This window comes from Pelophylax lessonae (assembly GCF_965119305.1).
Source record: "Pelophylax lessonae genome assembly, chromosome: 1".
In the NCBI taxonomy this organism is placed as follows: Eukaryota; Metazoa; Chordata; class Amphibia; order Anura; family Ranidae; genus Pelophylax; species Pelophylax lessonae.
Genome location: NC_138768.1, coordinates 155753602 through 155778050, shown reverse-complemented (window position 1 = coordinate 155778050; position 24449 = coordinate 155753602). Strand labels below are relative to the sequence as shown.

Genomic DNA, 24449 nt, shown 5'->3' with positions numbered 1-24449 from the left:
CTGTCAGGTTCTCCATAGCTAATGCTCTGAACTGCCCTGATCATGGCCCTGGGGTAACTAGTATTCTTTTCAACAGCTAGCATTCACCTGGGTATGAAATCCGACTGATTGGAGACTGATGTTAGCTCATAGATTTCAGAGGTGAAATCTCCTGCCAGTGCAATGACTGTTTTGGATACATTTAGTGACATCATTGTGGTGAGGATTAGGTGCTTAGAGGGAGGAGCTGATAGCAAAGAGGAGAATTGTCCATTTTCAAAGTTCATGCGATACAATTCTGATCCATTACCACCAGAAACTGATAGATGAGCTGAAACAACAAGAAAGAGGAACAATGATTATATCCACTTCGTAAAACAGTTCTTTTAATTTGTTCATATAAATGTACATTTGATATTATCATGTTATTACTTTAGTGACCATTTATGAAATCATTACAAAAAAAACATTAAATTATACATGCATATTTACGGTGTGATCTGTAAAATTGGATCATGCCTCCTGTATTTAATCGACATTGTCTTTCATTCTCCATTGTAGGCTATTTATTGAAGCCCGTTTCTATGTTACAATTATACTAGCTATGATGGAAATGCATGTGTACAAAGCAATTACAATGGTTTAAATTGACTCAATTCAATTAATATTTCAGTTTAGAATAATATAAAAGAATTGTATCTAATCATGAACATAGTATGGCTAGTAACAGCAAAACTGAAAACCAGTTCTTAATAGCATAATAGATTTAATACTATTTCACGTTTTAATATATGACAGTTAAAGTGTCACTAAACCTACAACAGTGGTCTCTTCTGTTATAAAAAGCCTGCCTGTCAGCGGATTTCTCCATTACTGACTTTACTACCGATTTAAGCTCTAATGAGCAGTGGCGGCTGGTCAATAGGTGGCGCAGGGGTGCCGCCCCCCCCCCCCCAAGCCTAGTCACCGTTACATCATCATAAAAAAAAAGGGTACCTTACCTTTAATGGCAGCTGGGCGTCAAACACAGTGCTGGCTATGGAAGGGGTGGGGGCTTTGGCATCATGTGCCTCTTTTCTTGTAATGTGATTGGCGGCCTTTTAGAGTGTCCTCAGGGCCATCCTCTGATTGGTCCAGACCTCCGACCTCGTAGGGGTGGTGCTTGGGCCTCACTCTCTGCTGCTGGCTACCCCACCGGATCCACCGCCCCCGTCCACACCGACACCCCCACACCCCCCAAAGACCCACACCAGGGAGGCCCCCAAGATCGAAGAGACCCCCGGAGCAGAGGGACCCCAGAGAAAAGCGGGCACCCCTGGCCAAAGAGGAAGAATTATTAATGCTGACATTCAGATTTACATTTTCTTTTTGTGATCACAAAACTGTAAAATGTGTATTACTGTAGTATGTGTACAGTGACAGCATCAAAATCTTAATTTATGGCCAGGCCCCTAACCCCTTATTATTGGTATATATACTGAGAGACACCTTAATATGGGATTTACTGAGAGTGGGAGACCCCCTACTATGGATATACTGGGAGACCTTCTATTACATGGGTTCTCTCAGTATATTCCAGAATAGGGAAGTATATATCAGTATATATCCCATATGTGGGGGGTCACTCTCAGTCAGTGTATCCCATAATAGGGTGTCTCTCACAGTATATCCCATAATAGGGCCCCTGCTCCCTATTATGGAATATACTAGTACTAAGAGACCTCTTAATATGTGATATATTGGGAGAATTTGTTCACACAAGCGGAATACAGGGGACAAAATGGGTGGAGTCTGCAAGGGGTGTGGCTTTTAAACGTGGGAGGGGTCAAATGGAAGGGCGGGGTCTGGCGCCCCACCATCTTAAAACTTCACCAGCCGCCACTGCTAACGAGCAAAGTCATCTGATTTCTCCTGTATTGAATTGTATTGTAACTGATTGAGTCTATGTCCCATTGTTATTATTTCACATGTACAGCACCAGATAGCTAAGTCTGTACTACTGTCGGTATATATTGGTCACCTTTCAGTATATTAGTAAGTGAACTTGTTTAATGTAATAGGGTTTAACTGCAGCTTCTGTTATTTTACTCAATCGTGTCCCTTCTAGTCTGGGATTCTAGCTAGTTTTTAGCTCAGGGCTTTATAATCAGCATAGGCAAAAGCCTGGTTAGGGATCCGACAGCCACTTCTGGTAGTTAAAGGTCAAGGTGCATTACGATTGGAAATTACTAGGGACTATGATGCATATTAGAATAGATAGACTGACTCTGAGTTCCAGTGCCACACCATAAAGACAGATGTCACATCACAAAAATAATACAAGCTTTATGTAAGAAAAGATTAATAATAATACATTCACCCAATGTACAAACAGGTATTCTCTACAAAGGGCTCAACAAGAGTCCTGGTGCCTGGTGGATTTGCGCACATATACCCGAGTATATATATAGTTAATAATAAAGATACCTCCAGGTGAATGTTGCAGCAAAGTTCAGCTGCAGGAGCCCCTGAACTTTGCTGCAACATTCACCTGGAGATATCTTTATTATTAACTATATATATATACTCGGGTATATGTGCGCAAATCCACCAGGCACCAGGACTCTTGTTGAACCCTTTGTAGATAATACCTGTTTGTACATTGGGTGAATGTATTATTATTAATCTTTTCTTACATAAAGCTTGTATTATTTTTATACTGGAGTGTATCTATAGATTTATGCAGGGGTGGACTGACAACTCATGGGGCCCCCGGGCAATCAGAGCTCATGGGGCCCCCTGTGTCCACACTCAAGCCACACAAAGCCCCACCTACAAATTGCAGCTCTGCCTCTTAGAGTGGGCATTTAAATATCACAGCATAGCCTGCATGGAAGTTCCTAGCTTCTTTCTGTAGTGTGTAGCCTCTCATGGGGCCCCCTACTGACCCCGGGCCCTCGGGCAGTGCCCTAATCTCCGAATGGTCAGTCCGCCCCTGGATTTATGGTTAATGTTATATGCTGCTTGTAGTAGTTCCTCCGTTTCCAATTACTTTGATTAGATTACTGGTCCATTTCCTAGAGTGGGGACTCTGCCAATTTTCTTATCAAACCCACTCTTCCACTTAGCGCAGGTTCTGGTCCTTTTACTGACAGGTTCAGCACACTATCCTGTTTGGGAAGTGTAATTTCTTCTCCCACTCCAAGAGAGAGCTACAAGTCGTTCTTTTATAAACAGTGTGTTCATACATATATAGCTGTTGTATACCATTGGGAGCCTGGATTGATCACTTATTGTTTCTACACATCACCGTTTATAATTTTGTGGACTTATATATGGACACTCATTTGTTCTATTATTGAACTTTTAGCGCAACTTTTTTATATTTATTCTGTTTGGGTGTGGTCACACTTGAAGTTGCTGCTACTTATTCTTTTCCCATTAGCGCGGTTACTACATTTCTTTATATATAGCTGTATACCATGAGAAGTGCATTTGGAACATACTCAAATACGTACCCAACCCTGAAGGAGGCATAAAAAAATGAATCATATTTGCAGCCCTGAAAGAGATGGTCTGTATTTTCCTCATCCATGTCTGTCCTGACTCCCATAGAAAAATAACAATGGAGTCATTTTCTTCTGCAAGATAAGCGAAACAGTTCTTATCATACTGTAAATTAGTTATAGTAACTAGAAACAAAATATATTTTGATAAGCTCTCACAATTGCCAATTGCCACAATTGGCAAGACATAGAACCCATGTTTTTCGGCTGACTCTTTTCAACAAGGTTTTATTCAGATGGGCGCTGGCCACTGTACTGTGTGAATGAGATGTTTGTTTTCCCGCCTGCATCCGCCCTGAGCTGTGTGCAGGCAGCCTATGGAAGTGGATGCAGAAGACAGCCAAATGCCAAAATCTGACAGGCATGCAGGAACGGGTGCGTGGCCCTGAACACAGGCAATGTACATCCGCTCCTGCACACTTGTCAGATTTTGACACGTGGCTGTGTCTGTGCAGTCACTGCATCTTCATCCACTTGCCCGTGCAGCATTACGTTTATCTAAGTGCTGGATGTGTTCTTGAAGCTATGTTGCTATGAGATTTAGGGCTCATTCACACAGACTTTTCTTGCATCTGTGCTTCCATGTGCATGTGCATATGATGCATTTCCCAAATGCAGAACTTTAAGCTGTTTGCTAGTTTGTACTAGCATGTTATGCTCCAAAACACGATCTTCAATAAAGAGAGTTTAATCATTTTACCTATTGGACCTCCCATTGAATTAATCTCGAGCTGGCTTATCCTTCTGGTTTATATACACTATTACTCATGGATTCAAATGTTTTAGGGAGAACCTTTCCTTGTATGTGTGCAATCCTCACCTTATAAAGTAGATACACTTAAAGATGATTTCTCTTTTCCTCTAAGCAAGAATTAATATATGTTTTGTTGCCTGAAGAGCCATATGAAGTGATCTATACATTGTGATTGACACTCTTATGAGCTTTATTGTTGTGGTGCACTTTAGGGATATCCTGGCTATAAAAGGAGGATAATATACAGCATTTCTCTCAAATCAACTGTAATCTGAAAGATGCTCTAAAGATGGCCATGGATGAGTAGTTTTTCCACCATCAACACAAATGAGGTAAATGAAGGAATCTCCCTCCTGGGATATTGTATTTTAAAAGTGGGACCCAACATTGTCAGAATACTCTATTCAGCAGCTGCAGCTGCTGATCGAAAAAGGTATTCCAACTTATCAACTCAGCAGAAGTTGATCTAACTATTGAATGCTGTCAAACAGGGATGGCCACACACTGATTTAAATGATTCTGGTCCTTGGTGAACCAGACAAATCTTGATCCATCTACGGCCAGCATAGAGGAACTTCTATTCTTTTTTAATTGTAGTACTACATTGTTAAATGGCATGAAGCTCTGGTGGTTGTATCTCAATATCCTTAAAGCTAATCTCTGGGGAAAACCTATGTTAGCCTTGCAGTGGGGCTCCCCTTGTTTGTTTTTGTCTATAGTATTTTTCCCTCACCTGGCAGCCCTCCTCTTTTCCTTGATGCCCTGTGTTGTGGGCAAGCCCTCGGTGTTCTCACTTGGAGCATAAGACTGCTGGTCCTGCATTGTACGTGATTAAGGCAGAGTGCCTACGACTGAAGCAGCGGCCAGGCAAAATGGTTTTGGGGGACAAGTCACACAAAGTGGAGAAAATCTTGTGGGGTGAGAGATAAGGTAAGTAAAATAGATTTTTTAATGATACCCTAAAGTGGGAGTAAACTCTCATGCATTCTTTTTTCACATAGATAAGTCTATGATAAGGCTTACCTTTAGGTACTGTAAATATCTCCTAAATGTGCACAGTTTAGGAGATATTTACTACACACTAGAGAAATTCCCACCATCCGTGCGCTAATCATACCAGTCCCAGGGTTGCTAATGTGTCTTCCATCCAAATCCTAGTCTGTAAGGTTACTAAGTCATTGCAGCTCCAGTCAACTCCACTGGGTGGCGGATCCGAATACTATGCAAAAACAAACAAGACAAGGCACACACTCGACCTAGTGTAATACAGTTTTTATTGGTAGTTGATACGTAGATGAATAAGATTGAAGAGGGAGGCCACGCCTCCGAAAAACACTGTCATAGCAACTAGGGTTTGGTTCCAGGTTGTTTCTCTTCACCATGTGTCGAATATCCCCCCTGCTGGTATCGGTTCCTGCCGATCCAAGTGCGCATGCGCGGAACTGACAGGAGTGTGACCGTGAGAGTCGGGTCGAGTGCAGGTGCATTAAGTGGAGACGCCGAAGCTTCAGCTGATCACTCGCTCGGGAGGCAGGAGGGGGATCTTTCAGTTCTTCAGGGAGCATTGATCAGGCTTTATGTGGAACTTGAAGAGGCCATACAGGAGAGAGGAACCCTTTTTTATGCCCAACACTGGTTGTTTACATGTGAGTGCAATCTTATTCATCTACGTATCAACTACCAAAAAATTATTTTTTTTTATGCGTAGATGAAAACTGTATTATACTAGGTCAGGTGTGCGCCTTCTCTTGTTTGTTTTTTTCATAGGAGATATTTACTGTACATGCAGCCGGTGACATCACCGGCCCATGTGCTCTGAAGGAACGGCCACCAAGGCCGTTCCTTCAGAGTCCTGTGCCGTAAACAGCAGCATGTGGGGGAGTAATGTCATTGTGGTCACGGCCTCTCACACAGCTGGAGTCCACAAACCCGGAAGGAAGACTGGATGAAGATGGAAGCACCTTCAGCGGTGACAGCATACCACTGAAGGCTTAGTTGCGATACTAGCACATTATAACTTTGCCTTTTAGGTTTAAAAAAAAAAAAAAAAGCTGTTTACCCTTGCTTTATACAAAAATGAGCAATGCAGAACCCTTGCAGTGCTGGAGGAGCCTTGCTGAACGCCACTTTAAAATGACATATTATGTAGAATTTTAACCTCCCTGGCGGTATGATTGTTTCCGATTTTAGGTGCTGAAAGCGGTACATATATACATACCGGTACACGTGTATACATACATATATATATATATATATATATATATATATTATATATACATATATATAAAGTACAGTAAAAATGCAGGAAAGGGGACTGGGGGGGCTAACTAATGTCAATTTATTTTATTTTGTAATGTAACCCATTAGGATTACAATATATCAGTGTGTTTGTGCGTTTTACTATTTGAATTTGCCGCCGGTTCCACCCCCCCTGCAACGTGACGCTCGCAGAAGACGGAAGGCGGAGCTCACAGGATCGGGCGGAAGATCCGGCCGCCGTATGCTGCAGTGACACATCGCCGGATCCCGGGGACAAGGTAAGTAACCTCTACCAGGATCCAGCGATGCTCCCTGGCGGTACCCCGAGTGTGGCTCGGGGTTACCGCTAATGGCACTAAAATTCTACCATGAGCCACACTCGGGAATACCGCCAAGGAGTTTATCACATATTTGAATAATTTTGAAACAAATATTACAAAAGTCAAACACGCAATTACTTTATAAGGTACATTTAAGGCTTTGGGAGATCTAACATTGTTCCAAGAATCTTGGAAAGTCTTATCTTCTGTATTAAAGAATGTCTGCAGTGAAATTTAGTTTTATATAATAAATTTGGAAGTTATATAGGAAGAAAGTACAAAGGAAGCCATTGATGCCACAGGTGTGTGCTTGCTTTACTTCATTTTTAGACTGTAATCAACAGATGGAAAAGGGTTTCCAATTCATGTTCAGTCTTTTTTTTACCTCTTTCTTGTCTAGTATTGTTCAATGACTACTTTACAAAGAGCAACTAGAAAATAAGGAACTAAAAATGGAATGAAGACTAAAGGGAAAAAAGTAAACAGTTAAAAATAAACTAAAAAAAATATGAATCAAGACTAAACAAAGAAGAATGGAAACTGCAGTGGCATAACCCATATTTTCTGTCTTTAGTCCTTCTTTTGTGATGGCATAAAGAAAATCCCTTTGTCCAAGCCTTACTCTGCTGTGGGCATGTGACATCAGTGGAAAACACTTCTAAGATGGCGAATGGTTAGTAAAAAACAAGATGGTTGGTTCTGACAAAACCCTTGTAACCCCTGTGGAACTACAAGAGCAGAAATAGCTGAGCTGCACACCTTCAACCCCCTCTGTCTCCCTGTCTGTCTTCCTGTTAGAGCACTGTCAAGCAGAGGCGGCTCTCTAATTAGGCAAATTAGGCGGTCGCCGAAGGCCTCGCACTCACAGGGGCCTCGCGGCCGCCTAATATGCCGAGTTACAGAGCCGCCTCTGAGGCTGGCAGCAGGGATCTCCCTGCCATTAGTACAGTCCCGACTCCGAGTCCCGGCCAGTCTGTAAGCAGGAGAATCTGCTATGATTTGGGGCTGTGATCAGGAGCAGCTCACCGCGGAATGGGAGCTCACTGACATCTCCTGATCACAGCCAAATAGTGGAGCCGCAGCGCTGACACTTCTCCCTCACAGACCACAGACGGGGGAGGAGAGAGAGCTGCTTCTGCTCCACCTCCCGACCTCTCCACCTGTGCTTGCCCCGCCCACACTCCCCGACAGTTTTCATCTCAGAAGATGAGGTATGGGCGGGAAGAATTTGCAGACCAGGAACAAGAAGAGGAAAGATGGTGCCTGAATCCTGATCCCTCCATCCATCCATCCCTTCCACTCCAGTGAGTACTCTGATCTAAGGGGCACCCTTCCTCCATCTCTTTCCATTCCTTTCTTTCTCCCTCCCCTCCTTTCTTTCTTTTCTGTCTGTCCCCCTGCCAGTCTGCCCATCTGTCCCCCAGTCTGCCCATCTGTCCCCCAGTCTGCCCATCTGCCCCCCAGTCTGCCCATCTGTCCCCCAGTCTGCCCATCTGTCCCCCAGTCTGCCCATCTGTCCCCCTGTCTGTCCATCTGTCTGTCCATCTGTCCCCCTGTCTGTCCATCTGTCCCCCAGTCTGCCCATCTGTCCCCCAGTCTGCCCATCTGCCCCCCAGTCTGCCCATCTGTCCCCCAGTCTGCCCATCTGTCCCCCAGTCTGTCCATCTGTCCCCCAGTCTGTCCATCTGTCCCCCAGTCTGCCCATCTGTCCCCCAGTCTGTCCATCTGTCCCCCAGTCTGCCCATCTGTCCCCCAGTCTGTCCATCTGTCCATCTGTCTGTCCATCTGTCCCCCTGTCTGTCCATCTGTCCCCCAGTCTGCCCATCTGTCCCCCAGTCTGCCCATCTGCCCCCCAGTCTGCCCATCTGTCCCCCAGTCTGCCCATCTGTCCCCCAGTCTGTCCATCTGTCCCCCAGTCTGCCCATCTGTCCCCCAGTCTGCCCATCTGTCCCCCAGTCTGTCCATCTGTCCCCCTGTCTGTCCATCTGTCTGTCCATCTGTCCCCCTGTCTGTCCATCTGTCCCCCTGTCTGTCCATCTGTCCCCCTGCCAGTCTGTCCATCTGTCCCCCTGTCAGTCTGTCCATCTGTCCCCCTGTCTGTCCATCTGTCCCCCTGTCTGTCCCCCAGTCTGCCCATCTGTCCCCCAGTCTGTCCATCTGTCCCCCTGCCAGTCTGTCCATCTGTCCCCCTGCCAGTCTGTCCATCTGTCCCCCTGCCAGTCTGTCCATCTGTCCCCCTGTCTGTCCATCTGTCCCCCAGTCTGCCCATCTGTCCCCCAGTCTGCCCATCTGTCCCCCAGTCTGTCCATCTGTCCCCCTGTCTGTCCATCTGTCCCCCTGTCTGTCCATCTGTCTGTCCATCTGTCCCCCTGTCTGTCCATCTGTCCCCCTGCCAGTCTGTCCATCTGTCCCCCTGCCAGTCTGTCCACCTGTCCCCCTGCCAGTCCATCTGTCCCCCTGTCTGTCCCCCAGTCTGCCCATCTGTCCCCCTGCCTGTCCATCTGTCCCCCTGTCTGTCCATCTGTCCCCCTGTCTGTCCATCTGTCCCCCTGTCAGTCTGTCCATCTGTCCCCCTGCCAGTCTGTCCATCTGTCCCCCTGCCAGTCTGTCTATCTGTCCCCCTGCCAGTCTGTCCATCTGTCCCCCTGCCAGTCTGTCCATCTGTCCCTCAGTCTGTCCATCTGTCCCCCAGTCTGCCCATCTGTCCCCCAGTCTGCCCATCTGTCCCCCAGTCTGTCCATCTGTCCCCCTGTCTGTCCATCTGTCCCCCTGCCAGTCTGTCCATCTGTCCCCCAGTCTGCCCCCCAGTCTGCCCATCTGTCCCCCAGTCTGTCCATCTGTCCCCCTGTCTGTCCATCTGTCTGTCCATCTGTCCCCCTGTCTGTCCATCTGTCCCCCTGCCAGTCTGTCCATCTGTCCCCCTGCCAGTCTGTCCATCTGTCCCCCTGCCAGTCTGTCCATCTGTCCCCCTGTCTGTCCCCCAGTCTGTCCATCTGTCCCCCTGCCTGTCCATCTGTCCCCCTGTCTGTCCATCTGTCCCCCTGTCTGTCCATCTGTTCCCCTGCCAGTCTGTCCATCTGTCCCCCTGTCTGTCCATCTGTCCCCCTGTCTGTCCATCTGTCCCCCAGTCTGCCCATCTGTCCCCCAGTCTGCCCATCTGTCCCCCAGTCTGTCCATCTGTCCCCCTGCCTGTCCATCTGTCCCCCAGTCTGCCCATCTGTCCCCCAGTCTGCCCATCTGTCCCCCTGTCTGTCCATCTGTCCCCCTGTCTGTCCATCTGTTCCCCTGCCAGTCTGTCCATCTGTCCCCCTGTCAGTCTGTCCATCTGTCCCCCCGTCTGTCCATCTGTCCCCCTGTCTGTCCCCCAGTCTGCCCATCTGTCCCCCAGTCTGCCCATCTGTCCCCCAGTCTGCCCATCTGTCCCCCAGTCTGTCCATCTGTCCCCCTGCCTGTCCATCTGTCCCCCAGTCTGCCCATCTGTCCCCCAGTCTGCCCATCTGTCCCCCAGTCTGCCCATCTGTCCCCCTGCCAGTCTGTCCACCTGTCCCCCTGCCAGTCTGTCCATCTGTCCCCCTACCAGTCTGTCCATCTGTCCCCCTGCCAGTCTGTCCATCTGTCCCCCAGTCTGTCCATCTGTCCCCCAGTCTGTCCATCTGTGCCCCTGCCAGTCTGTCCATCTGTCCTCCTGCCAGTCTGTCCATCTGTCCTTCTGCCAGTCTGTCCATCTGTCCCCCTGCCAGTCTGTCCATCTGTCCCCCTGCCAGTCTGTCCATCTGCCAGTCTGTCCATCTGTCCCCCTGCCAGTCTGTCCATCTGTCCCCCTGCCAGTCTGTCCATCTGTCCCCCTGCCAGTCTGTCCATCTGTCCCCCAGTCTGTCCATCTGTCCCCCAGTCTGTCCATATGTTCCCCAGTCTGTCCCCCAGTCTGTCCATCTGTCCCCCTGTCTGTCCATCTGTCCCCCTGTCTGTCCATCTGTCTCCCTGTCTGTCCATCTGTCTCCCTGTCTGTCCATCTGTCCCCCTGTCTGTCCATCTGTCCCCCTGTCTGTCCATCTGTTCCCCTGCCAGTCTGTCCATCTGTCCCCCTGTCAGTCTGTCCATCTGTCCCCCCGTCTGTCCATCTGTCCCCCTGTCTGTCCCCCAGTCTGCCCATCTGTCCCCCAGTCTGCCCATCTGTCCCCCAGTCTGCCCATCTGTCCCCCAGTCTGTCCATCTGTCCCCCTGCCTGCCCATCTGTCCCCCAGTCTGCCCATCTGTCCCCCAGTCTGCCCATCTGTCCCCCTGCCAGTCTGTCCACCTGTCCCCCTGCCAGTCTGTCCATCTGTCCCCCTACCAGTCTGTCCATCTGTCCCCCTGCCAGTCTGTCCATCTGTCCCCCAGTCTGTCCATCTGTCCCCCAGTCTGTCCATCTGTGCCCCTGCCAGTCTGTCCATCTGTCCTCCTGCCAGTCTGTCCATCTGTCCCCCTGCCAGTCTGTCCATCTGTCCCCCTGCCAGTCTGTCCATCTGTCCCCCTGCCAGTCTGTCCATCTGCCAGTCTGTCCATCTGTCCCCCTGCCAGTCTGTCCATCTGTCCCCCTGCCAGTCTGTCCATCTGTCCCCCTGCCAGTCTGTCCATCTGTCCCCCAGTCTGTCCATCTGTCCCCCAGTCTGTCCATATGTTCCCCAGTCTGTCCCCCAGTCTGTCCATCTGTCCCCCTGTCTGTCCATCTGTCCCCCTGTCTGTCCATCTGTCTCCCTGTCTGTCCATCTGTCTCCCTGTCTGTCCATCTGTCCCCCTGTCTGTCCATCTGTCTCCCTGTCTGTCCATCTGTCTCCCTGTCTGTCCATCTGTCCCCCAGTCTGCCCATCTGTCCCCCAGTCTGCCCATCTGTCCGTCCATCTGTCCCCCTGCCAGTCTGTCCATCTGTCCCCCTGCCAGTCTGTCCATCTGTCCCCCTGCCAGTCTGTTCATCTGTCCCCCTGCCAGTCTGTCCCCCAGCCAGTCTGTCCATCTGTCCCCCAGTCTGACCATCTGTCCCCCAGTCTGACCATCTGTCCCCCAGTCTGTCCATCTGTCCCCCAGTCTTTCCATCTGTCCCCCAGTCTGCCCATCTGTTCCCCAGTCTGCCCATCTGTTCCCCAGTCTGCCCATCTGTCCCCCTGTCTGTCCATCTGTCCCCCTGTCTGTCCATCTGTCCCCCAGTCTGTCTGTCTGTCTGTCTTTCCCCCTCATGCAAGCACAAATCCTTCTTTTTTTTTTTATTACTATACAGACCAGGATCCCTCAGTTTCACTCCAGTTCTCCTCTACCCATCCCTCATCATTTACCCACTCCCCCCTTTTACCCCCTCCTCTTTCTCCCCTACCCCATGATTCCCAGTCCCATCCCTCTCCTATTCATCCCATGTGGTTTCCACAGTACACATCCCACCTACGCAAGCAGCAGTAATTAGATGCTCGGCCTTGGGGTTCTTCCTTAACCTCTGCGAAGGGGGTGAGTGGGGCCTCATGTCTAAATTCTGCCTAAGGCCTCACAAAGCCTAGAGCCGCCTCTGCTGTCAAGAACACAGACAGGTGTGAAACCGCCAATGTCAACTGCTCTGAAATAGAAATGACAGGAAAAAGCTGCATAAGAGGGAAAAATGGATTTTTGTAAAATCTTACCGTAAAATCCTTTTCCCTTAGCTCATTGACAGACATAGTCCTCGGTGATACAGCACCTTCGGGTTATGTTGCCTCCGCAGGAGTAGGACTAGACAGGAAATAAAATGCTCTGGCCACACCCTAGGGGCAGTCCCCGAGGGTATATCCTCTCTCTCTCTGCCCCAGCAAATCAGTTATGTCACAAAAGCAGTGTTTAGAGAATTTAACCCAACTCAAAAACAGAGGGGCGGGTACTACGTCTGTCAATGAGCTAAGAGAAAAGGATTTTACGGTAAGATTTTACAAAAATCCATTTTTCTCTATCGCTCATTGACAGACGTAGTCCTCGGTGATACAGCACCTTCGGGACGTCCCAGAGCAGTATCACAAATGAGGGGTGGGAAAATGGAAATCAAATCCAAATCTAGAAGGCCCAACTGGTGCCAACTAGAAGTTTACAATGCTCATCCTTAATGATGAGACTCAACAAAAATCTTTCAACAGAAAAAAACCCTTGAGGTAGACCACCGGTCTCCTCAAATTGCGGCCTGCAAAACCTTGCGGCCAAATGAGGCATCCGCCGATGCCATCACATCAATTTTATAAAATTTTGTAAAGGTATGTACCGACGACCAGGTGGCCGCCTGATGGCGAAAGGCCCAGGAAGTACTGAGCGCTCGAGTGGAGTGCGCCCTAACAGGGAACGGAGGACTCTGACCCTTAATAGAATAAGCCTGTACCACCGTCTGTCTAATCCATTTGGCAATAGTCGCGGCAGATGCAGGCAACCCCTTTCTGGGGCCATCCGTGATCACAAAAAGTGAATCCGTCTTACGGAACGATTCCGTAGCCTTCAGGTATACCCTGATTGCCCGAACCACATCCAAGGAATGCAACGCATGTTCCCGATGATGATTGGGCTGAGGACACAAGGAAGGTAGTACAATATCTTCATTCAGATGAAAATCTGAAACCACCTTTGGAAGAAAGGATGGCTTAGGATGAAGTACTACCTTATCCCTATGAATCACCAAGTATGGGGACTGGCATGATAAAGCAGCCAGTTCTGACACCCTGCGTGCAGAAGTGATAGCCACCAAGAAGGCCACCTTCTGGGATAAAGTAAGCAAGGGAATCTCCCTGATGTTTTCAAAAGGAGGTTTCTGTAGAACCGACAAAACCAAATTAAGATCCCAGGGCGGTAAGGGCGCGCGGACTGGTGGAGCCAGGTGCCGCACCCCCTGGATGAAATTCCGCACCAAGGACTTGGTAGCTGAAGGTTTCTGAAAGAAGATTGCTAATGCTGAAACTTGACCCTTGATGGTGCTCAAGGCTAGCTTCTGCTCAACCCCTTTTTGCAAAAAGGCCAATATTCGAGTCACCGAATAGGTACGTGGAGGAAATCCTAAAGATTCGCACCACGCGATACAAGTCTTCCATGTGTGATAATAGACTCTGCTGGAAGTCGCTTTCCTTGCTTTAATAAGGGTAGGAATGACTGAAGCTGACAACCCTCTGTCCTTCAGTACTTGGGTCTCAATGGCCAGGCCATTAAAACCAGCGACTGTAAAGCACAATGGTAGATTGGTCCTCGAGACCGCAGATACTCCCTGAGACGCAGTTCCCACGGAACGTCCGCGACTAGCAAGTCCAAGTCGGCCAGGCCGGCTTGGCGAGGCCAGCCTAGAATTTCTAGGACCACTGGCACTGATGGGATTTGAACCAGGCGTCCCTGGCTATCTGGCCCCGACCATCCGAGAAAGTCTGGTCGTTTTCTGTTCCCACACATTTATCCGACACCTGATTCCTATCAGGAACGGTGATCTCTCCTGGTTGAATCTCAGGGACCGAAGTCACCTGGCTAGAGGCTTCTTGGTCTGTCTGGTCAACCAGATCCGATTCATGTGGGGAATTGAGACTAATCTTAGGAAAAGGTAAAGAAAAAGATCTGTTCAGGGAACGGTGACTACCGCTCCCTGTAGCACTTAAATGTTGGAAGGGAAGAATCGCACCGGTAGTAGTAGTCGATGCTCGATCTAATGTCCTGAATACCGGTGAAAACGTCCCCCCACCCTCAAACCGGGTGGGGGCGCACCTTCAGGCTGTGTAATCCTTTGCTTCGGGTTTGGCTGAGTCGGTCCTCTGTTTGTCCGACCAGCCTTTCTTGAACCCTCCTGGAGGAGTCTTGCCTTTCCCGCTTGTTCCAGCCGGGCGTGCAAACCCTTTATGGGCGGTAAAGAAAAGTCCTCGCTTGTTGCGAGGTCCCTTAGCTTTAGACGCCTGTGGCAAGAAAGTGCTCTTGCCCCCAGTGGCATCTTTAATGATTTCATCTAGGGTGGCCCCAAATAGGCGATTCCCCTGAAAAGGGAGATTCATCAAGGTCTTTTTGGAACCTAGGTCAGCTGACCAGCATTTTAACCACAGCACACGTCTGAGGATTACCGCTGACATAGATGCATGCCCTAATAGGGGGGTAGCATCCAAGGCTGCGTCACAGACAAACTGTAGCCCTTGTATAATCTGTTCCATCAAATCAGATGTTCCCTGGGGAATATCTTTTCCCCTAAGGTCTTGGCGTACCAATCTCACCCATTCCGTTAGTGTCTGGGAAACTAGACCAATAACAATTACTGGTCTAAATGCTGACCCTATCAGGGAGAAGATAGTACGGGACTCTGCTTCCATCTTTCGATCCACCGGATCCTTAAAGGACGAAGTGTCCTCCACTGGGATAACCGTGGCTTTATTCAGCCTGGAAATAGGTGGATCCACCACTGGTGGTACCGTCCATTTCTTAATGAGGGATTCCTCAAACGGATAGCGTCTAGCAATACGCTTGGAAATAGTAAAGGTACGCTTAGAATGCTCCCATTCTCCTTTAATTTTATTACCAAAACACTTGGGTACAGGAAAAACCTTCACCGTTTTGATGGGCTTGTTAGTACCAAAGGGAATCTCTGTTTCAGTTGCCTCTGCCGGTAAAACCTCAAGTCTTAAGGTTTCCCGCACCGCCACAACTAGTGCGTCCACCAATGCTTCTTCCTGAATTATGGCGGAAGAATGAACGTCCTCCTCACTGTCTGAGGGAGCTTTACCTGAGATAACAGCCCTTGCAGAGGGACCTGCAGCTGCAGTGACCATCTCTGAATCTGAGTCAGAGGTGTCAGATAATATAGGGGTAGGCGGGGGTCGCTTTCTTGACCCCCGTCCCTGACAGGCCGCCTCCACCCGAGCCACCATAGACTCCAAAACTGCTGTAAATGCATCCATACTCTGTGCACCGGCGGGTCCCGTGGCCCCCTCGAGGGAAACAGGTGGGGGTACTTGTGTGGCAGGGTCCATGATTATTCCAGTAACTACCCGGAAACTTCAATCCAAACTTAAATAAAAAACTTTTTTTTTTTTTTTCCAGACCCCCAGCGCCACAAAAGCCCCTCAGTGTTACCTGCTAGGGATCCCTATCGAGCGAGAGAGAGAGAGAGATAGAACCCCAGGCTCACCACTTGATGCTCAGAGTTCACTGCAACAGGTTACAGCGCTGTGTCCACAAACAGGAAGTCTTTTGGCTGGCTGCCCGGGAAGAAAGGAGGCGGCTCCGCCCCTCTGCACGCCTTCCAGTGCCTCCCCTAGCTCCACGAGGTGTTGGAGTCACCTCAAACATGGCCGCCCCCATGCTGTAGACACGCGGCTACGCCAAAATGGCGGCCTTGTGCGATCTACGGCGGTCTGTACAGCATAGCGGCGTCCTGCAGAGTAACTAGGCATCGCAAAATCTTTCTCTCATGGAGATCAGCTTGACCGGCGGTACCGAACCCTGGCGGAACCGCATGGCCGTCGGGAGACCTGCTTCAGCTGGAGGAATGACCTGGCAAGCCGCATACCTGTCCTGTGACTTCTGACAGGTAGGATACTTCTAGTAACACAGTAAGATTCCAGTGCTGCCACATATTACAATCATTTAAACATACTTTGTAATTAGATTGTCAGCTCCCAAACCAAGCCTGCTGGCTTTTTGTACACAAAAATCACACTCAATTAGGGGGATCTGTGACATGTTATAGGACAGAGGGGAACCCATCCTTACCATTACAGAGAGGGGCCCGCGTTCACCACAAGACCCGTCAGGGGGAAAAGGGGAACATACTACTCACCATACCGGAACCAGGCGGGCGCCAACTCCTGACAGTACCCCTCTCCACCGAAGTTGGAGGGCTGTCGACCAATACGGACGCCGTGACTCATGGTCCTTGGCGTTTCAGCGAGACGTTTAACTCGCAGGGTCAGTCCCTCCAGTGGGACTATGTCGCGGCCGACCCAGCGCGGAGCTATGGCCTGCACGCGCTCGTAGGCTGAACTGGGGTGACCACTGGATCTCAACATCCCGCCCGTCGCCCAGTTCAGCTTTCTTGCTTGAAGATCTCACAGGAACACTGGAGAAAAAAAGCTGTCTAAAAAATCTTTTCTAAGAAATAAATCCTGCCAGGACCGAAGATCCCAGCAAGGTATCTAGGTCCTTACTCCTGACTAGACAGAAAAAAACTGATTTGCTGGGGCAGAGAGAGAGAGGATATACCCTCGGGGACTGCCCCTAGGGTGTGGCCAGAGCATTTTATTTCCTGTCTAGTCCTACTCCTGCGGAGGCAACATAACCCGAAGGTGCTGTATCACCGAGGACTACGTCTGTCAATGAGCGATAGAGAAATATATTTTGTGTGCTATGTATTAGATAAAGGAAAGATATGTATCTGTGAAGTAACTGCCGATTTATATGTGATGTACATGCCTATTTCGGGAAGTTCTCTTCGCTAGCGAATAGGGTTGAGCGAACACCTAGATGTCCGTGTTCGACGGGTTCGGCCGAACTTTAAAAAAAAGTCCGGGTCCGTGTCCCGGACTTTTACCGAACTTTTCCCGGACACCGAACCCCATTGAAGTCAATGGGGACCCGAACTTTAAGGCACTAAAATGGCTCTAAAACACCAAAGGAAAGGGCTAGAGTGCTGCAAATGGCAGCAAAACGTAATTAAGAGCATGGCAAGTGCTCTGCAAACAAATGTGGATAGGGAAATAACTTAAAACAACAAAAAAAAAACAGAAAAATAAAACAATGTTCTTCTTCATCTCTGAAGGACGAGGCCCATATGGAGTAGGAGGGAGGTTGAGGTGGTGGTGGATGTGGCGGTGACATAGGCGTGCGCACAGGGTGTGCTGGGTGTGCCTGGGCACACCCTAATCACCTAGGGCACATAGCATTGCCAGTGAGGAGATGGGAAAGATCTCCCTGGGACCTGCTCTGCTCTATTTCTCCTTGCCTACAGGTACATGGCCCCGATACATTACTCTCCCTGCTGGCAAACACATGCATGTGTATTTCAACTTTGGGGTGCACACCTTAATGCAATAGGCTGCGCACACCTATGGGCGGTGTAGGTGGAAGCGGCGGTGGAGGAGGACCAGGGCCGGATTAACAGCATCATGGGCTTGGTGCTGAGGATTTTGAAGGGCCTTAAGGGCCGTGCCTTGCCATGCACCCAGAGGAGGAAGGGTGCAGCCATGCATGCCTAATTCAACATGGGATGCTGTCTCTGAAGCCCATAAACACATCCATGCATCGCCAACTGTCCCTCCTTGTCCGGCCTTCACGCTGTGTGGGGAGGTTCTGAGGGTGCTGCCTGGGGAAGCGAGCATAGAAGCCAGACTTCTGTGTTTACAAGTGACAGAAGAGCGGTAACAGTGAATATGGCCAACCCGGGGCCTATATAAAAGGTAGGGGCCTGGAGCTGCAGCTCCAATAGCCCCTACATTAATCTGGCCCTGAGGAGGAGGACGAGGTAGCCAACACTGCTTCTTTTCAAAAATTTTAAATGAGGGTACACCCCAAAAGAGTGAGAAAGAGCAAAAATGGAACAATGGGTGGGTAAGGTCGGTATCCATTGCTATTCTGCATAAGGTACGGAAAAGTCCCGTGGGATCCATGCCTGGTTCATTTTAATGAACGTGAGCTTGTCCACATTGTCTCTGGACAGGCGGCTGCGCTTGTCTGTTATAACGCCCCCAGCCGTGCTAAATACCCGTTCAGATAATACACTGGCTGCAGGGCACGCCAGCACCTCCAAGGCGTAAAGGGCAAGCTCAGGCCATGTGCCCAATTTGGAGACCCAGAAGTTGAAGGGGGCAGACCCGTCATTCACTACATGTAGGCGTGTGCACACATACTGCTCCACCATGTTGGTAAAATGCTGCCTCCTGCTAAGACGTTCCATCTGAGCTGCTGGTGCTGCTGTTTGTTGTGGCGTGCTGACAAAGCTTTTCCACATTTCGGCCATGCTAACCCTGCCTTCTGAGGTGCTGGCGGTGCCCTGGTTGCGTTGGCGACCTCCTCCTCCTCCTCCTCTGCCTTGTGCTTCCACTGTGGCCCCGCTGTCAGATGGGAATGCCAGCAGCATGGCGTCTACCAGCGTGCGCTTGTACTCGCGCATCTTGCGATCGCGCTCCAGTGAGTGAATTAAGGACGGTACGTTGTCCTTGTAACGGGGATCCAGCAGCGTGGCCACCCAGTAATCAGCACAAGTTAGAATGTGGGCAACTCGGCGGTCGTTGTGGAGACACTGCAGCATGTAATCGCTCATGTGTGCCAGGCTGCCCAGAGGCGACGAAAGGCTGTCCTCTGTGGGAGGTGTATCGTCCGTGTCCTCTGTATCCCCCCAGCCACGCACCAGTGATGGCCATGAGCTGGCCTGGGTGCCACCCTGCTGTGAACATGGTTCCATCTCCTCCTCCAGCTCCTCCTCCTCCTCATCCTCCTCATCCTCCAGAACTGTGCCCCTGCTGGACAATTGCGTCCCTGGCGTTTGCGTGTGCAGGAACCCACCCTCGGAGCCCCTTGCGAATGACTGCCCTGAAAGCCTTGGAAATGTTACCTCTTCATCCTCCTCCTCCTCCTCATCCTGTGCCACATCCTCTTCCATCATCGCCCGAATTGTTTTTTCAAGGAGGCATAGAAGTGGGATAGTTAAGCTGAGAACGGCGTCATTGCCACTGGCCATGTTGGTGGAGTACTCAAAACAGCGCAACAAGGCACACAGGTCTCGCATGGAGGCCCAGTTATTGGTGGTGAAGTGGTGCTGTTCCGCAGAGCGACTCACGCGTGCGTGCTGCAGCTGAAACTCCACTATGGCCTGCTGCTGCTCGCACAGTCTTTCCAGCATGTGCAAGGTGGAGTTCCACCTTGTGGGCACGTCACATATGAGGCGGTGAGCGGGAAGGCCGAAGTTACGCTGCAGCGCTGCCAGGCGAGCAGCAGCAGGGTGAGAACGCCGAAAGTGCGCACAAACGGCCCGCACTTTCTGCAGCAGCTCTGACATATCGGGGTAGTTTTTAAGGAACCTCTGCACCACCAAATTCAGCACATGCGCCAGGCAAGGGATGTGCGTCAAACCGGCTAAGCCCAGAGCTGCTATGAGATTTCGCCCGTTATCACACACCACCAGGCCGGGCTTGAGGCTCGCTGGCAGCAACCACTCATTTGTCTGCTGTTCCATGCTCCTCCACAACTCCTGCGCGGTGTGTGGTTTGTCCCCCAAACAGGCAAGTTGTAAAACTGCCTGCTGTCGTTTACCCCTGGCCGTGCTGAAGTTGGTGGTGAAGGTGTTACGCTGTCCGGATGAGGAGGCGGTAGAGGATGAGGAAGCGGAGTAGGAGGAGTTACGAACAGGAGGCAAACTGAAGCGCCCTGCAATCCTCGGTGGTGGAAGGACATGCGCCAAATTGCTATCCGCCTCAGGCCCATCCGCCACTGCATTTACCCAGTGTGCCGTTAGGGAGATATAACGCCCCTGACCGTGCTTACTGGTCCACGTATCCGTAGTTAGGTGGACCTTGGCACAGATGGCGTTGCGCAGTGCACACCTGATATTTTCCCCCACTTGGTTGTGCAGGGAAGGGATGGCTTGCCTGGAAAAGTAGTGGCGGCTGGGCACGACGTACTGTGGGACAGCCACCGACATAAGGTTTTTAAAACTGTGCGTCTCCACCAGACGGAATGACAGCATTTCAAAGGCCAATAATTTTGAAATGCTGGCATTCAGGGCCAGGGATCGCGGGTGGGTAGGGGGGTACTTCCTCTTCCTCTCAAGTGTTTGGGAGATGGAAAGCTGAACGCTTCCACGGGACATTGTGGAGATGGTTGTTGGTGACCCAGGTGGTGGTGTTGCTGACAGATCGTCTGTTTGCGGGGTGGCAGGTGCCGGTATCACTACAGATGTGGCTGGAGCGGCCGAGACTGCAGCAGAAGAGGAAGCAGGATGAGCCAGAGACGTTTCTTGGTTTTGAAGGTGTGTACTCCACTGCAGCTCGTGCTTTGCACTTAGATGCCTGATCATGCAGGTTGTGCTCAGGTTGAGAAGGTTCATGCCTCGCTTCAAGCTCTGATTGCACAGGGTGCAAACCACTCGTGTCCTGTCATCAGCACATTTTCTAAAGAACTTCCACGCTAGAGAACTCCTTTGAGCTGACTTTGGTGCGCTCGTTCCCTTGCTGCGTTGGGCAGTAGCGGGCGTAGTGTCTAGGGCACGGCCGCTCCGCTTCTGCACCCTGCTCCCTCTTCTGCTGTGCTGGTGGCTCTGTGCGACCACCGCCTCTTCCTCCAAACTACTCAGGTCACCTGCATGACGTTCATTCCATGTGGGGTCGAGGACCTCATCGTCCTCCACATCATCTTCCACCCAGTCTTCACCCCTGCCCTCCTTGTCGGTCTCCACAATGCTGAACGCCGCAGCAGTTGGCACCTGCGTTTCGTCATCATCGGAGACGTGCTGCGATGATCCTTGCATGTACTCATCTTGAGAAATAAGTGGTTGGGCATCGCTGCACTCAATCTCTTCCACTTCTGGGGCAGGGCTAGGTGGATGGCCCTGGGAAACCCTGCTGACAGAGTCCTCAAAAAGAATAAGAGACTGCTGTATGGCTTGGGGCTCAGACTGCTGGCCTGATTTGCAAGGGGGTGAGGTGAAAGACGGTTGGACATTGGCTGCAGGTGCCAACTCTGACCTTTCTGCAGTAGACTGGGTGGGAGACAATGTGAAGGAACTGGAGGCACTGTCAGCAGCAAACCAATCTACTATCGCCTCAACTTGTTCTGGCCTCATCACTTCTAGGGGCGTTTGATGCCCTACCAAATACTGATGCAGGTTCTGTCGCCTACTCACACTTGAGGAAGGTGTTTCACTTGTGCGAGTAGCTGGCACAGATCGACCATGTCCTCTCCTTGCAACAGGAGCTCTACCAGCAGCACCACGACCCAGGCCACGGCCCTTATTTGACGGTCTCCTCATATTTCTGTAATTTAAGATCTTGCCCTAGAAAGGTTTTTATTGAATAGCGGAATAGAAAATATGATCCAAAAAAAGTGTATGTATATCACACGTACACAACCACACTAGGCCCCAATTACTATTGTTTGTACCCCTAAAAGGCTAGATGAGGAGTAGGGGGAGTATGGAACAGGCAGCACCCTCAAACCTTCAGAAGTATGAGATGAACCCCAACAACTTGGAAAGGTGGATCTCTCTCACACGTACCGACACAGACTATCCCGCAATTCAATTGATCCTCAAAGGTTTTTATTGAATAGCGGAATAGGAAATATGATCAAAAAAAGTGTATGTATCTCGCACGTACACAACCACACTAGGCCCCAATTACTATTGTTTGTACCCCTAAAAGGCTAGATGAGGAGTAGGGGGAGTATGGAACAGGCAGCACCCTCAAACCTTCAGAAGTATGAGATGAACCCCAACAACTTGGAAAGGTGGATCTCTCTCACACGTACCGACACAGACTATCCCGCAATTCAATTGATCCTCAAAGGTTTTTATTGAATAGCGGAATAGGAAATATGATCAAAAAAAGTGTATGTATCTCGCACGTACACAACCACACTAGGCCCCAATTACTATTGTTTGTACCCCTAAAAGGCTAGATGAGGAGTAGGGGGAGTATGGAACAGGCAGCACCCTCAAACCTTCAGAAGTATGAGATGAACCCCAACAACTTGGAAAGGTGGATCTCTCTCACACGTACCGACACAGACTATCCCGCAATTCAATTGATCCTCAAAGGTTTTTATTGAATAGCGGAATAGGAAATATGATCAAAAAAAGTGTATGTATCTCGCACGTACACAACCACACTAGGCCCCAATTACTATTGTTTGTACCCCTAAAAGGCTAGATGAGGAGTAGGGGGGGTATGGAACAGGCAGCACCCTCAAACCTTCAGAAGTATGAGATGAACCCCAACAACTTGGAAAGGTGGATCTCTCTCACACGTACCAACACAGACTATCCCCCAATTTAACTGATCCCCAAAGGTTTTTGATTAAATAGCGGAATAGAAAATATGATCCAAAAAAAGTGTATGTATATCACACGTACACAACCACACTAGGCCCCAATTACTATTGTTTGTACCCCTAAAAGGCTAGATGAGGAGTAGGGGGAGTATGGAACAGGCAGCACCCTCAAACCTTCAGAAGTATGAGATGAACCCCAACAACTTGGAAAGGTGGATCTCTCTCACACGTACCGACACAGACTATCCCGCAATTCAATTGATCCTCAAAGGTTTTTATTGAATAGCGGAATAGGAAATATGATCAAAAAAAGTGTATGTATCTCGCACGTACACAACCACACTAGGCCCCAATTACTATTGTTTGTACCCCTAAAAGGCTAGATGAGGAGTAGGGGGAGTATGGAACAGGCAGCACCCTCAAACCTTCAGAAGTATGAGATGAACCCCAACAACTTGGAAAGGTGGATCTCTCTCACACGTACCGACACAGACTATCCCGCAATTCAATTGATCCTCAAAGGTTTTTATTGAATAGCGGAATAGGAAATATGATCAAAAAAAGTGTATGTATCTCGCACGTACACAACCACACTAGGCCCCAATTACTATTGTTTGTACCCCTAAAAGGCTAGATGAGGAGTAGGGGGAGTATGGAACAGGCAGCACCCTCAAACCTTCAGAAGTATGAGATGAACCCCAACAACTTGGAAAGGTGGATCTCTCTCACACGTACCGACACAGACTATCCCGCAATTCAATTGATCCTCAAAGGTTTTTATTGAATAGCGGAATAGGAAATATGATCAAAAAAAGTGTATGTATCTCGCACGTACACAACCACACTAGGCCCCAATTACTATTGTTTGTACCCCTAAAAGGCTAGATGAGGAGTAGGGGGGGTATGGAACAGGCAGCACCCTCAAACCTTCAGAAGTATGAGATGAACCCCAACAACTTGGAAAGGTGGATCTCTCTCACACGTACCAACACAGACTATCCCCCAATTTAACTGATCCCCAAAGGTTTTTGATTAAATAGCGGAATAGAAAATATGATCCAAAAAAAGTGTATGTATCTCGCACGTACACAACCACACTAGGCCCCAATTACTATTGTTTGTACCCCTAAAAGGCTAGATGAGGAGTAGGGGGAGTATGGAACAGGCAGCACCCTCAAACCTTCAGAAGTATGAGATGAACCCCAACAACTTGGAAAGGTGGATCTCTCTCACACGTACCGACACAGACTATCCCGCAATTCAATTGATCCTCAAAGGTTTTTATTGAATAGCGGAATAGGAAATATGATCAAAAAAAGTGTATGTATCTCGCACGTACACAACCACACTAGGCCCCAATTACTATTGTTTGTACCCCTAAAAGGCTAGATGAGGAGTAGGGGGGGTATGGAACAGGCAGCACCCTCAAACCTTCAGAAGTATGAGATGAACCCCAACAACTTGGAAAGGTGGATCTCTCTCACACGTACCAACACAGACTATCCCCCAATTTAACTGATCCCCAAAGGTTTTTGATTAAATAGCGGAATAGAAAATATGATCCAAAAAAAGTGTATGTATATCACACGTACACAACCACACTAGGCCCCAATTACT

General features: G+C 49.4%; 1 protein-coding gene across 1 annotated transcript in view; it reads right to left on the bottom strand.

The window, feature by feature from the left end:
• The window catches only part of ADGRV1 (adhesion G protein-coupled receptor V1), a 654157-nt gene that overhangs the window by 411991 nt on the left and 217717 nt on the right, over positions 1–24449 (bottom strand). Inside the window, exons 51-52 of the mRNA XM_082259824.1 lie at positions 3477–3599; positions 88–310 (exon numbers count right to left, since the gene is read on the bottom strand). Of these exons, the coding sequence (XP_082115950.1) occupies positions 88–310; positions 3477–3599 (346 nt within the window). The remainder of the gene's footprint in view (positions 1–87; positions 311–3476; positions 3600–24449) is intronic.